The 14601-nt window shown below is 38.2% G+C and overlaps 1 protein-coding gene across 1 annotated transcript in view; it reads left to right on the top strand.

Annotated features, from left to right (window-relative positions):
- Positions 1-14601, top strand: part of Akap10 (A-kinase anchoring protein 10) — a 61553-nt gene that overhangs the window by 31519 nt on the left and 15433 nt on the right. The window contains exons 6-12 of the mRNA XM_090349467.1: positions 361-445; positions 1214-1337; positions 2943-3079; positions 6928-7072; positions 7592-7765; positions 10876-10985; positions 12698-12780. Of these exons, the coding sequence (XP_090205593.1) occupies positions 361-445; positions 1214-1337; positions 2943-3079; positions 6928-7072; positions 7592-7765; positions 10876-10985; positions 12698-12780 (858 nt within the window). The remainder of the gene's footprint in view (positions 1-360; positions 446-1213; positions 1338-2942; positions 3080-6927; positions 7073-7591; positions 7766-10875; positions 10986-12697; positions 12781-14601) is intronic.

Genomic DNA, 14601 nt, shown 5'->3' with positions numbered 1-14601 from the left:
CACTCTGCTGCTAGGCCAAACTCCCGGCCCCTGTTCATTTTTCTTTAGGGACATTTCTATTAGTTTTGTAGTAGCTTTTGATAAATGAATAATATTAATCTTCAAATTATCATACATGCCTCAAACTTTTTATCTTCTTATTCTGTTTTTGTGATATTTTAATGTATAGACGCTAATTTTATGTTTAATCTTGTCATTTCTGCTTTCATATATGTGCTTCAAAAGACTTTTCCTACCTCAAGCTATTACGTGTATTTTCTTACAATTCTATTTAAAACCTTATCAATATCCTCTTTTTCCAGTTTGCTTCCAAATAGATATGCTTAGTAGATATTTAATTATTTATTGTTTCTTTCACAGCAAAGATTTGTGGAGAAGATGGACAGGTAGATCCCAACTGTTTCATTCTGGCACAGGCCATAGTCTTTAGTGCAATGGAGCAAGAGTAAGTTAGTTTTGAATTTTCTTATTTTGTATTCTTTCAGAATTTGGGTCATTAGGAATGGACTTTATTCAACTAAAAATGAAGTGTTTGAGAAGATTTTATGTTATTTGGATATCTACAAGATTTACAAGACTTTTAAGACTCTTGGTTAATTTCTTTTCAAATATAAATTATGTAACCTTTACTAATAAGACAATTTTCATTGCTAGTTACATATTTATTAGGTTAAATGAATTTTTTTAGTTCTGAAGTCATTTAGAGATGATTAAGACTAATGTATCACTATTAGAGTTGGTTTATTTACTTAAGTAATAATCTTTAGGTGGATATCCTAATTTATTAGCTCATGCTTTTAGTCGAATATATGGTACATAAGTAAATACACATCATTTTGTTGAAACTGTCATCAGATTTTATTAATTATTGTTGTATGCCCTTTAAAAAATATTCTCTCAACATTTGTTAATGCTGTGTATAGAATACACATAAGTACAGTATCTGCCTTGAAGGAACTAATAACCCAATAAAAGAAACATTATGTTCTTTGGTTACTTAGAGCAGAGTTTACAGAGTCATTGAGAGATGGGAGAGATTGCTTACAACTAAAGGAATCAGTAATTACACCATCAGAAGTGAGGTGGCCTTGATCTAGACCTTTATGATTTAGTAGGAACAGTCATGGAAAGACTTTTTTTTTTTTCCAAATTAAGCTTTTTCCTTGGTCATTCCCTCAAGTTTTCCCTTTTTTTTTTTTTTATTCATATGCAGGCACTTTAGTGAGTTTCTGCGAAGTCACCATTTCTGTAGATACCAAATTGAAGTGCTGACCAGTGGAACTGTTTACCTGGCTGATATTCTCTTCTGTGAGTCAGCCCTCTTTTATTTCTCTGAGGTAATTCTGCATTTCCTTTTATACTCAACTAGAGCATTCCAGTCTCTAAACTATAAATACTGGGGCCCTGTGTATAGAAAATGACAAAAGAGACATACCATTCCCAAAAAGATTTATTTTCATGAGTTGTATCTAGTATCCAGAATACTTAATGGCAGAGGTATTCATCAGATATTAGAGAACATGAAAATTCAGTATAAAATAATTCCATTTTGAAAAAGCTTGTAAAGATATATGTGATTTTAATTTTGAAAGTGTGTGTGCGCGTGTGCATGTGCACACACATGTGCATGTGCATATATGAGCACATACTGGTCCTGTAGCTTAAACTCAGAAGAGCCCACGTGCTGTTCCTGAGCTTTTTAGCTTAAGATTAGCTATTTACCATTTGAGCTAGGATTTCAGGTGTGAGCCAGCAGCACCTAGCTAGTTTTAGAATTTTTAAGAGCATAGAATTTGATATTTAATCCCAGTGCACATTATTGCAAACCAGACTTTAGAGAATAATAAAATTTTTGCTGTTTGTTGCTTTTACTTTAGCTATTTGATAGCATTGCCCAGTGAAGCATTTGCAACAATAAGTATGCTAATTTCCTTGAGGCATAGAATTTATATATTGGCATTTATTAGGCTTCAGAAAGTGAAATTCTTGTTACAAAGCAAATGACTATAAAGAAGATTCTTAGTCTCTCAAAACAGTCACCTACCTACACAAGAATACATTGACTCAGTTGACTTGCTTTTTTCAGCATGTGTTCAGGTAAATATGTCTTCATGGAGTGATGGAAACAAGTATAAATGTTGTAGTTTGATTATCTCATTACATAATTGCATATGTGGAGCATATGCATAATTGAATTTAGTGCAATTTTTTTCTCTAAAGTTTTTATCTAGCAATATGTGGTTTTCATTAATTTTTCCTCTAAAAAATATTTTACAGCCGGGCACTGGTGGCTCATGCTTGTAATCCTTGTCACTCAGGGGGCTGAGATCTGAGGATAGCAGTCCAGAGCCAGCCTGGGCATGAAAGCCTGTGAGACTCTTATCTCCACTTAACTACCAGAAAACCAAAAGTGGCACTGTGCCTGAAGGAATAGGGCAGTAGCCTTGAGCTGAAGAATTCGGGAATACCCAGGCCCAGAGATCAAACCCCAGGACCATACCAAAAAAAAAAAAAAGTTTACAGCTTGTTTTTCCCAAATTGCTGTACACTGCTGAATGGTGAAATAGAATGAAATAGATCTTGCCAGGTTCCAGTGGCTCACACCTGTAATCATAGCTACCCAGGAGGCTGAGATCTGAGGATCATCGTTCAATGTCAGCCCAGGCAGAAAAGTCCCCAAGAGACTCTTACCTCCAATTTAACCACTCAAAAACTAGAAATGGAGCTGTGACTCAAGTGGTAGAGCACTAGACCTTGAGTACAAAGACACTCATGGGACAGTGTCCAGGCTTGGAAGGAAGGAAGGAGGAAGTCTTCTTAATGAAGTAGATATTGCTTCTTGCTCATTACCTATATTTTAATAGTTAAAGTTTATAAATTACAGATGGTGAAAAGAATGTTTCTAGTCTTGTTTTATACTTTTTATGTTTTTCCTTCCCTAGTATATGGAAAAAGAAGATGCAGTGAATATCTTACAATTCTGGTTGGCAGCAGATAACTTCCAATCTCAGCTTGCTGCCAAAAAGGGCCAGTATGATGGACAGGAGGCACAGAATGATGCCATGATTTTGTATGACAAGTGAGTTTGATCAATAGATGCATTTAATAGATATTTATTAAGCATTTACTGTAGACTGAAAATAAAGATGAATAATCTCATTCTTTCCTGCCAAGGAACTCACAGAGCATAAAAGCTGATTTTCATGTAGTGTTTGTTTCAACAAACATCCTAGCAAATGTTTCTCTGGGGAAAAAGGAAGGTTAATACATTGTAAACAGAACAACAAAGGTATTCTGGGAGGGTTTTATATAATAGAGATTTAATTTGGATCCTTAGGAGTAAATTGAATTTTGTCAAGCAGAAAAAGCACAAAAGAAAACTAGGCACTGACACAAGCAAAGCAATTAAATTTGGAGGAACTTGGTACTTTCAAGAAACTTGAGTTTGAGGACAGAGAACATATATATGCTTATTCCATGTGTGTATGTCTGTGTACTATGTACATATAGGTGTATATGTATACATATAGATAGATACTTGAGTAACAAAAAGTAGAGAAAGAGTGATTAAGTCTGCTCTTAACATAATCAAGGGTCTAGATTCCATAATCTCTAGCTCCAGGAACAGTATGAAAATTGAAAAGAAATAAAGAAACTTGTGTTTGGGTAATCTAAGGGATAATAGGGGGGGAAAAATGTGTGTGTACACGTGTGTGTGTGTGTGTGTGTGTGTGTGTGTGTGTGTGTATAAAACCAAATGTGTCTGTATGTTTGAGGGCATTTTTTAATACAAATCTGCTTTGCCATATTACTAAATAATATATTACTAAATATATTAAATGTTACATATATTCACTAAATATATTACTAAATAATGTATATAATATAATAATATTAGACATGTTACTAAACAGTAGTTTTCATTAGTTTTGTTTTTGATGCTAGGGATTAATTCCATGACCTCAAACATGTTAACCATGCATTACCCCAGAGTTGTTCACAGCCAGTTTTTCATTAGTTTTCACTGAAAATGAAATTAGGAAAAAAAAGTGAATAGCATTGAAAAATTTTCTCAGGCAATTGATAAAACTGTGGCTATCTCCAAAATCCTTCTCATTGAATTTTTGTTGTTGTTTTGTAAAGAAATTTGTTGTTTGGGGTTTTGGGGATTAGCTCAGCGGAAGAGTGAGCCCTTGCCTGATAAGTGCAAGGGCCCTGAGTTTGGTCCTCAGTTGGGGGGAAGGGGAGAAGCAGCTATAAAAGAAATTTGTTATTTGTATCCACAAGCAAGCAGTAAGGAAGTAACTTGAGGATAGAGAGAACTCCATGTGATTTTAGAATTGAAAGAGAACCAAGAACTTTTAGGCAAGGAGACTGCAGGTTCACACTAAGCAGTCTGCATAAAAGTCACCTGGGGGCTGGGAATTTGTCTTAATGGTAGAGTGCTTGCCTAGCACGCATGAAGACTCGGGTTTGATTCCTCGGTACCACATACATAGAAAAAAGCTGGAAGGGGCTGGGAGTTTAGCCTAGTGGTAGAGTGCTTGCCTAGCATGCATGAAGACCTGGGTTCGATTCCTTGGTACCACATACATAGAAGAAAGGCCAGAAGTGGTGCTGAGGCTCAAGTGGTAGAGCTCTATCTAGCCTTGAGAAAGCCCAAGGACTGAGTTCAAGGCCCAGAACTGGCAAAAAAAAAAAAAAAAAAGTCACCGGGGAGCTTGGTGTTTGTTTAATTTTTGGTTTTGTTTTGTGCTGGGGTTTGAACTCAGAACCTATGTGCTATTCCTGAGCTTTTTCACTCAAGGCTGGCACTTTTATCAGTTGAGCCACAGTTCCAATCCTTGCTTTTTGCTGATTGATTAGAAATAAGGGTCTCATGAACTTTCCTGCCTGGGCTAGCTTTGAACTGCTATCCTTAGACCTTCAGCCTCCTGAATAGCTAGGATTATAAGCATGATCCTGTTAAAAGGTTGTTCAAAATAAGCTACCAGTCTTCTCTAAAAGATTCTGATTCAGCAGGTTTGAGAGATGACCCAGGGAATCTTTAGTGTGAGAAAATAGGCAAAATGGAGAGCTAGTCTTGTTTCCCCACTTCTTATTTTATAGATGAGGAAGCTGAAGCCTAAAGAGAAAGTGATTTTTTCTCAAAGTATTAGAGCATGTTTGCAGCAAGACTTAGACTGGAATGAAGTTATTAACATTCTGTCCAACGTAATACATTTATGGAAGATATTATAAGAAAAATTGTTGATAGCTGCTGAAGTGACAGGAGTTTACATGTAGAAATTTGGTCTGAAGTGCCTGGAAGTTTAAATCATTCACCAGCTTATTTGGCACAACATGGAAAATCTGATGTTTGTTACAAAAATGCTGATTTTTTTTGCAGGGGGGAGCGGTCATGGGGCTTAAACTCTGGGCCTAAGCACTGTCCCTGGGCTCTTCAACTCAAGGCTACCGCCCTACCCCCAGAGCCACAGCCCCACTTCCCATTTTCTAGTGATTAATTAGAAATAAGAGTCTCAAGGTCTTTTGTGCCCAGGGTGGCTTTGAACCTTGATCGTCCTATCTCATCCTCCTGAGTAGCTAGGATTATAGGTGTGAGCCACTGCACCAAAAATGCTGAATTTTTTTTTTTTGAGATGATATCTATGTGCTGGACAGAATTAATACTGGTACTGGTAAGGCTAGAGCTTAGAGCAATGATGGTTTTCCCACTGGATCCTATTTTTACCTTAGGGTCCATTTTTCAGTGGAAATTACTGACGTGCCATCGACACTGTCATTTTGCTAGGTTTCTTTTTTCTTTTTTTGACAGCCTGGGGCTTGAACTCATGGCCTGAGCACTGTCCTTGGGCTTTCCTCAAGTTTAGCGCTCTAGGACCTCTACTATGTGAGCCATAGCACCATTTCCAGCTTTTTTTCTATGTATTTGATACTGAGCAATCGAAACCTGATCTTCATGTATACTACCACAAACCCCTGGCCCTTGCTTAGTTTCTTATACAAGATTTGACTTTTAACTCCTTGCTTGTTTGTTCTTATATTTTATATGTGAATCATCAAGCCCTTCTGTATTTCTGGCATACATGAGAGGTAGAGCCACTAAAGTCCTTAGAAGTCTTTTTTCTGCCTTGTATTTGCCGCATTATATCCTACCACATTACACATCTTTGAATTACCATTAATTGCTCCTTTTCCTTACCTTAACAAATCATTAGCAAGTCCAGATACCGCACATTCATTTACTCCATTCTTTTTCCTTTTTATTTCTACCTTTTTAGTGCTTTGTATTATGATCTTGTATTTTCATTGTATCTTGTGAACAGGTCTTTGTTATCTTTTCAGGGAAAAAGACTATGTCTTTCTCCTAAACCTATTTTTTTTTTTTTTTTTTGCCAGTCCTGGGCTTGAGCTCAGGGCCTGAGCACTGTCCTTGGACTTTCTTAAGACTAGAGCTCTACCACTTGAACCTCAGCACCACTTCTGGCTATTTTTTTGTCTATGTATATGGTATCAAGGAATCGAACCCGGGTCTTCATGCCTGCTAAGCAAGCACTCAACCACTAGGCCAAACTCCCAGCCCCCTCCTAAACCTATTTTTGTTTACTAACTTCTGAACAGGAGCAGATGTCCATTAAGTATATGTGATTGATTGATTGATTTGCTTCTTTGTGCTGTTTTAAACAATAGCAAAGTAGGTCGATCAGGAACTGAAAATGATTGAAAGTCAGATAGGGAGGTAGTAAATTGACCTGATATCTTTGAGAAAATGGAAACATGTAGATAAAGGTTATAGCAAGACTGTCATACCCAAAGGTATTTGAATAATGTAGCTAATCATGTAGGTCTATGATGAATTTTCTAGATGAGGTACCTAAATTTGTTTTGCAATTTAGTTTTACTCTGGATATCTTTCTGCCATAGGTACTTCTCCCTCCAAGCCACACATCCTCTTGGATTTGATGATGTTGTACGATTGGAAATTGAATCCAATATCTGTAGGGAAGGTGGGCCACTCCCTAACTGCTTCACAACACCATTACGTCAGGCCTGGACAACCATGGAGAAGGTAACCAAGATCTTCAAAAATGTTAAACTATAAGAAGTTTTACATATGGAACCCAGAATAATATGAGAAAAGTTCATATTGGCACTGTATCACTTGAGTCATACTTCCACTTCCATCTTTTTGCTGGTTAATTGGAGATAAGCATGTCATGGACTTTGCTGTCTGTGCTGTCTCAAACTTCGGTCCTTAGATCTCAGCCCCTTTCGTAGCAAGGATTATAGGAATAAGCTGCCAGCTCCCCTAAATTTCAGATGACATCTAATCTATGGAAACTTATTCTGCTTTCTAAGATGTAAAGTTTGTACAATTTCCATGACATATTTGGCAAGAAAACAACATTAAATGTGTTGTAATTTTATGGTATAGTGATATGCAATCCATAGGACTTGCTAATGATTTGTTAATGAGTACAGGAAGGAAAAAGTACAAACATTGTGGTAGAATTGTAAGTAAAGTATATTTAAAATATAAGATGTATTTGATTTTCAACTTTAAGATAATGTTTTCCCTCCATTTCAGGTCTTTTTGCCTGGCTTTTTGTCCAGCAATCTTTATTATAAGTATTTAAATGACCTCATCCATTCCGTTAGAGGGGATGAATTTCCTGGAGGGAATGTTTCACTGGCTGCTCATAGCTCTATAGGACTTCCAGATGAATCTCAGTCAGGAGGTTCTGACAGCTCCACCTCTCAGGTATTAATCTGGTTTGCATCTGAACCTGCTAACTTTTTATTACAAATAAACAATTAATTTACTTAATATAAATTAATCTACTTAATACAAATCCTAATCAAAGTACTTGTGATGATTCACCATATAGTATAAAGTATGCTTTTTCATTCAGCTCATTAATCTGCTTAATATTGTTGCTTTTACACTTATTAATTTAATAAATTATATTTATGGCATCTGAAGAGCATTTTGTGTAAATTGTTTGGCTTTTTTTTTTTTTAATGGGTCATGGGAGCTTGAACTTGGCCTGGATGCTGTCCCTGGGCTCTTCAGCTCAAGGCTACCACCCTACCCTTAAGCCAAGCCCCACTTCTCATTTTCTAGAGGTTAATTGAAGATGAGTCTCAGGTACTTTTGTGCCCGAGCTGACTTTGAACCTTAATCCTCAGATCTCAGCTTCCTGAATAGCTAGGGTTATAGGGGTGAACCGCCGTGCCTGGCTGTTTGGCTTCTTAATACCATATTTTATTCAATAGTTTTTAGCTTTATTTTAAATTAGCATATCTCATTGTATATGTTTTTAACTTTTGTGGTTTGTGTGGGTGTTGCCATTTGTCACACTTTACTTGTTTCTCCACCATATCAAATGTAGTGGGGGACATTATAAAATGAACTGATAAAACTCATATAGTAAATGGTACAGCCAGAAACAGTTATCTGTTCTTTCCCATAGCTTAATAGTAGAAATAAATAATTTTCACATCACTATTTGTGAACAAATAACATTTTTAACATTTTGATTCTTGGCCTTAGATAAATTAAAACTCTTTTAAAGACACTATGTTCTTATTGCCATGAACAAGGGTTTTCTGAGTATTTTTCTCCCCTATAATTTTTATTTATAAAGTGACAAAAAGTATGCTAATCTATGCTATCAATTCAGCTACCCTAGTGCAGGGAAGGTGGTTAATGACTGAAAGAGGCTTAAGGGTTGTTTGTTGGTCCTAAAATTGGACTAATTTCCTTTCTCTATTACTTGAGCCATTTCTCTAGCCCCTTTATGCATTGATTTTTATTTATTTATTTATTTATTTTGCCAGTCCTGGGCACTGTCCCTGAGCTGCTTTTGCTCAGCCACTTGAGCCACAGTGCCATTTCTGGCTTTTTCTGATTATATAGAACTGAGGAAATGAGCCCAGGTTTTCATGCCTGCTAGGCAAGCACTCTACTACTAAGCCACATTCCCAGCCCCTTTGCATTGATTTGTGTATATGTGTGTGTGCTGTTAGTGGTTACTAGACCCTGTGCTCTTGTTTAAATTTTTCAGTCAAGGCTAATGTGCTATCATTTGAGTCATACTTCCTCTTCTGGCTTTTTGCTACTTCCTTGGTGGAGGTAAAAAGTCTCACTTTTCTCTCTGGGCCAGCTTTGAACCTTAATCCTCAATCTCAGTCTGCTGGGACAGTTGTAACCCACCAGCACCTGGCTGCATTGAATATTTTTGAGATAGGGTCTCAATATTTTCTGTAGCCTTCCTAGGCTGCAGTCTTCCTGTTTGTGTTTCACTGCAGGTGACAGGTGCAGGTGACTGCACCAGCCTTTGGTCAAGATGGAATTTTTATGCTGGTCTTGAACTGTACTCTCCTATCACTACATCCCAGTAGCTAGGATTCCAGGCTTGAGCTACTACACCCAATTTGTCCATTTTGCTTTTTGATCAAAGTTAGAATTGCTTATTTTTATTAGACATGTTTAGGTAGTAGGTCTTAGTTTTCTAGTGATGTCTGGTTTTGATACCTGAGTCATTAAATTAATTGGGTGATAGCCCTCTAGTCTAGTTTTTTGTCTTTGTTTTTGTTTGTTTTTTGTTTTTTGCTGGTCCTGGGGCTTGAACTCTGGGCCTGGGCACTATCTCAGAGCTTCTTTTCCTCAAAGTGATTGCTGTACTACTTGAGCCACAGCCACAATGCCACTTCTGGCTTTTTTTTCCTTTCTTTTTTTTTTTTTTTTTTTTTTTTGAGTAGTTTATGGGAGATAAAAGTTTCATTGGACTTTCCTGCCCAGGCTGTCTTTGAACTGCAATCCTCAGATCTCAGCCTCCTGAGTAGCTAGGAGTTATAGGCATGAGGTACTGGCACCTGGCTATCTTTTTTTAAATTATGTGCCCCTTTGGAATGTTCTCTATGTGTTTATTCGATTATTCTGTTGTATTAGTCTATCCCTTAGTTATAGGCATTAAGCTTATTATTGTCTTTTAGCTATTTAAAACAATACCGTAAGCATGATCTACATAAGTTGTTGTGCATGAATGTGAGGCTGTCTGTAATTCTATTTCCAGAGCTGGAAATTTTGGGTCATCTCATAACTGTTTGATAATAACACCAATTCTGATTTACTTTTTTTTTTTTTTTTTTTATTGTGAGAATGAGAAGGTAGGAAAAGGGAAACTTCCTATACTCAGTCACTATCGAAAGGATTGTTTAGTGGTCATATAGCTTTATAAGAATCAAAAAATAGGCTGGGAGTTGGCCTAGTGGTTAAAGTGCTTGCCTAGCATGCATGAAGACCCGGGTTCGATTCCTTGTTACCACATGTATAGAAAAAGCCGGAAGTGGTGCTGAGGCTCAAGTGGTAGAGTTCTAGCCTTGAGAAAGTCCAAGGACAGTGCTCAGGCCCTGAGCTGAAGCCCAGGACTGGCAAAAAAAAAAAAAAAAAAAGAATCAAAAAACAGCCAGGCACAGTGGCTCATGCCTGTCTACTCAAAAGTTTGAGATCTAAGGATCGAGGTTAAAGCCACTCCAAAGCAACTCCAGGCACTAAAGTCTGTTGTGAGACTTATCTCCGATTAATCACTAGAAAACGGGAAATGGGGCTGTGGCTCAAGAAGTAGGGGGGGTAGCCTTGAGCTGAAGAGCCCAGGGACAATGCCCAGGCCCAGAGTTCAAGTCCCATGTGCTCTCCTCCTGTAGGGGTAGTTGGAAGATTTACTTCAGAATCATTCTGTTGCCATTAAGCTTTTTAGTAGTGAAGGGGCTAAATAAAAATTACACACAGTTGAAAAACTGAAGAAAAAAAAACTTGTATTTCTAACTCAAGACTGAATTGTACTAATTTTACAATTTCTGTTATAGTCCAGTGTGAAAAAAGCCAGTATTAAAATTCTGAAAAATTTTGATGAAGCAATAATTGTGGATGCTGCAAGTCTGGATCCAGAATCTTTATACCAACGGACATATGCAGGGTAAGCTTATTAGCTCATGTCTCAAGTTTTATAAAGACTGATGGCTCATGCCTGAATTCCTACTTACTCAGAAGACTGAAATCTGAAGATGATGGCTCGAAGCCAGTCCCTCTGACACATCTAAGACATTCTTATCTCTGATTAAGCAACACAAAAGGCAGAACTGGGGACATGCCCCATGTGGTAGAACACCAGCAATGATTGGAAAAAGCTAAACAAGAGCTCAAGGATCTGAGTTTAAGCTCCATAACTAACACACACACGCACGCACGCACCCGAACTTCTCTGTAAAAAGTTCTATTACATTTTAAATGGTTTTTTTTTTTTTAAATTTTATTTTGTGCCAGTCTCCAGGTTTGAACTCAAGGCCTGAGCACTGCCCTTTGGTTTTCTTTTTCTTTCTTTTCTTTTTTTTGGGGGGGGGGTGGGGGTCATGGGGCTTGAATTTGTCCTCCTGGGCGCTGTCCCTGAGCTCTTCAGCTCAAGACTACCACCCTACCCTTGAGCCTCAGCCTCACTTCCTGTTTTCTAGAGGTTAATTGGAGATAAGAGTCCCAAGTCCTTTTGTGCCTGGGTTGGCTTTGAACCTTGATTCTCAGACCTCAGCTTCCAGAGTAGCTAGGATTACAGGTGTGAGCCACTGCACACTGCTTGCCCTTGGGCTTTCTCAAGGCTAGAGTTCTATCACTTGAGCCACAGCACTACTTCCAGCTTTTTTCTATGTATGTGGTACTGAGGAATCAAACCTGGGTCTTCATGCATGCTAGGCAAGCACTCTGCCACTAGGCTAAACTCCAGGCCCCATAAATTTTAAATGTTTTTAATCTATTCTATGCCCAGCATTTTCTTACGTAGTAATGTGATTAAACCAAAACTGACTTGACTTGGCTCTGCCGTGGGGGGGAGGGAGGGAGGAAGAGAGAGAGAGAGGGAAAGGGAGCGAGAGGGAGGGAGAGAGAGAGAGAGAGAAAGAAAGGGAGAGGGAGCGAGAGGGAGGGAGAGAGAGAGAAGCTGGGAACTGGGGCTTCACCTCAGCTTTGAGCTCTCACTTGGCTACACAGTAATATAGCCCAGCCCAGCTACGGCTGTACAGCAAGACTCTTTCAAAAAAGAAAGGAAAAATATGACTAGAGTACTTTTTATATAGATGTGGGAACAGAATAATGAAACCTGTTAAAATAACTTTTCAGGTACCACAGTCAGACCTGATAGCACTAATAAAGACAAAAAATTACTGAGTGCCAGTGGCTTATGCCTATAACCCTAACTACTCAGGAAACTGAGATCTGAGGATTGCTGTTCAGAGCCAGCGCAGGCAAGAAAATCTATGTCTCTTACCTCCAGTAAACTGGCAGAAAGCCAGAGGTGACTGTGCTTAAGTGATAGAGAGCTAGCCTTGAGCAAAAAAAGCTCAGTGACAGCCCCTGAGTTCAAGCCCCAGGACTGGCGGGCTTGATTTAAAAGTAAAGATTTAATCTTTACTATTTATTTGTCAAGTTTCTCAAACCTTCGGATTTTTGAATGAAAATTACATTAGAGATTATTTTGCTCTCTGTGAAGTTTTATTTTAAATAAAGTTTTATTTTAAATATGCCCCACCTAAGAGTTAACATATAACCTATAAATTGGGTTTCTAGCTTCCTGGATTTAGATAAGATACTTAAAAGCTGATGGTTATTAGCTGTTATATTCTTCTTTTCATCTTTGTATAGGAAGATGACATTTGGAAGAGTCAGTGACTTGGGGCAGTTCATCCGAGAATCTGAGCCTGAACCCGATGTAAAGAAATCAAAAGGTTGTGATAACTTTATGCTTCATATTAAGCCTTTTCTTGAAGTGTAGTCACTGGCTGCAAATGAAGGCTGCTTAGGGGTTAAACTAGTAATAACCTCTATATCTTTACCTATGCTTATCTTCACAGTAAGTGAAAGGGCTTGATGTCAATTACACATCTATGAAAGTCTCTTCCTCTGAATGAACTTGCTTTCCCTATAGACGGCACAGCAACACAAGAAAACACTGTTCAGCTGGGCGTAATCCTAGCTACTTCAGAGCTTGAAATCAGAGGGTCATGATTCAAAACCAGTCTGGGCAGGAAAGTCTGTAAGACTTATTTCCAGTTAGCTACTAAAAAACCAGAAGGGTCACTGTGATTCAAAGTAGTAGAACAAAAGAGCCTTGAACAAAAGAGCTCAGGGACAGCATCCAGTGGTAGAACCTTGAGTAAAAGAGCATAGGGACAGCACCCAAGCCCTAAATCAAGCCCGTGACTGACAAAAATAAATAAAATACTGTTCACCTTATAATAGCATGATACCAAATTTAGAATAGCCTTCAGAGTATTTAGAACCTTTATTTTGCTAAATTTTCTCATAATAACTGCAGTGTATGTGGAAAATATTAATAAATTTTAATCTTTCTATTTAATAGGATTACATTTCTGTTATGTTTATTTATTTTTTATTTTTTTGCCAGTCCTGGGCTTGAGCTCAGGGCCTGAGCACTGTCCTTGGACTTTCTCAAGGCTAGAGCTCTATCACTTGAGCCTCAGCACCACTTCCAGCTTTTTTTCTATGTATTTGGTACCAAGGAATCGAACCCGGGTCTTCGTGCATGCTAGGCAAACTTTCTACCACTAGGTCAAACTCCCAGCCCTACATTTATTTTTTTAAGGCAACATCAATTGGCTAATCAGTTCTACCCTTTATTTTGATAAATAAGCAAAAATTCCAACAATTGTTGAAATAATTTAGCACAAAGAAGGGCCTTTTACCTCGTTGGCCTTATTTATTTTAGTTCCTATTTTGTCAATAATGTGCCAGGTGCTCAGTTGAAAAGAATATAAAGCATAAAGGACATTCTGTGGGTTTTTTCTTCAGTATTGGGGTTAGACCTGGGGACTCATACATGCCAAGTGAGTGCTTCATCACTGAACCTGGGGCCCAGTAAATATTTTTCAGGTGCTTCTCTGATTTTCATTGAATATCTTGCCATGAAGAAAACAGTCTGGGGGCCAGGAGTTTGGCCTAGTGGTTAAAGTGCTTGCCTAGCATGCATGAAGACTCGGGTTCGATTCCTCGGTACCATATATAGAAAAAAGCCGGAAGTGGTGCTGAGGCTCAAGTGGTAGAGCTCTAGCCTTGAGAAAGTCCAAGGACAGTGCTCAGGCCCTGAGCTCAAGCCCAGGACTGGCAAAAAAAAGAAAATAGTCTGGTAATTATTTGGCTTGTCTTAGGTAAAAGTTGAATACCGGGAAAAGGCAAACAGTGGCCTTGGAACAAAGGAAGTTCTAGGTGTCTATGAGGCAATGACCAGAAAGGACTCTATTGAATTGCTTCTGTCAGTGATGACATTAGAGTCTTCAGTAGTATTTAAAAATTGGAGTTCTTTGTTATTTTTTAGAAAAATGTAGCTGAGTATAGTAGCTCATGCCTGTAATTCTAGCTATTCAGGAGGCTCAGATCTGAGGATCAAGATTCAGATCCAGCCCAGGCAGTAAAGACCTTGAGACTCATATCTCCAGTATAAAATGGGAAGTGGAGCTGTGGCTCAAGGGGTAGGGCAATAGCCTTGAGCTGAAAGAGCTCAGGAACAGCGTCCAGGCCCAAGGATAGGG

Source organism: Megascapheus bottae, chromosome 17 (genome assembly GCF_031878675.1).
Source record: "Megascapheus bottae isolate mThoBot1 chromosome 17, mThoBot2.hap1, whole genome shotgun sequence".
Classification (NCBI taxonomy): Eukaryota; Metazoa; Chordata; class Mammalia; order Rodentia; family Geomyidae; genus Megascapheus; species Megascapheus bottae.
The sequence above is the reverse complement of the archived record's forward strand: the minus strand, read 5'-3'. Positions and strand labels throughout refer to the sequence as shown.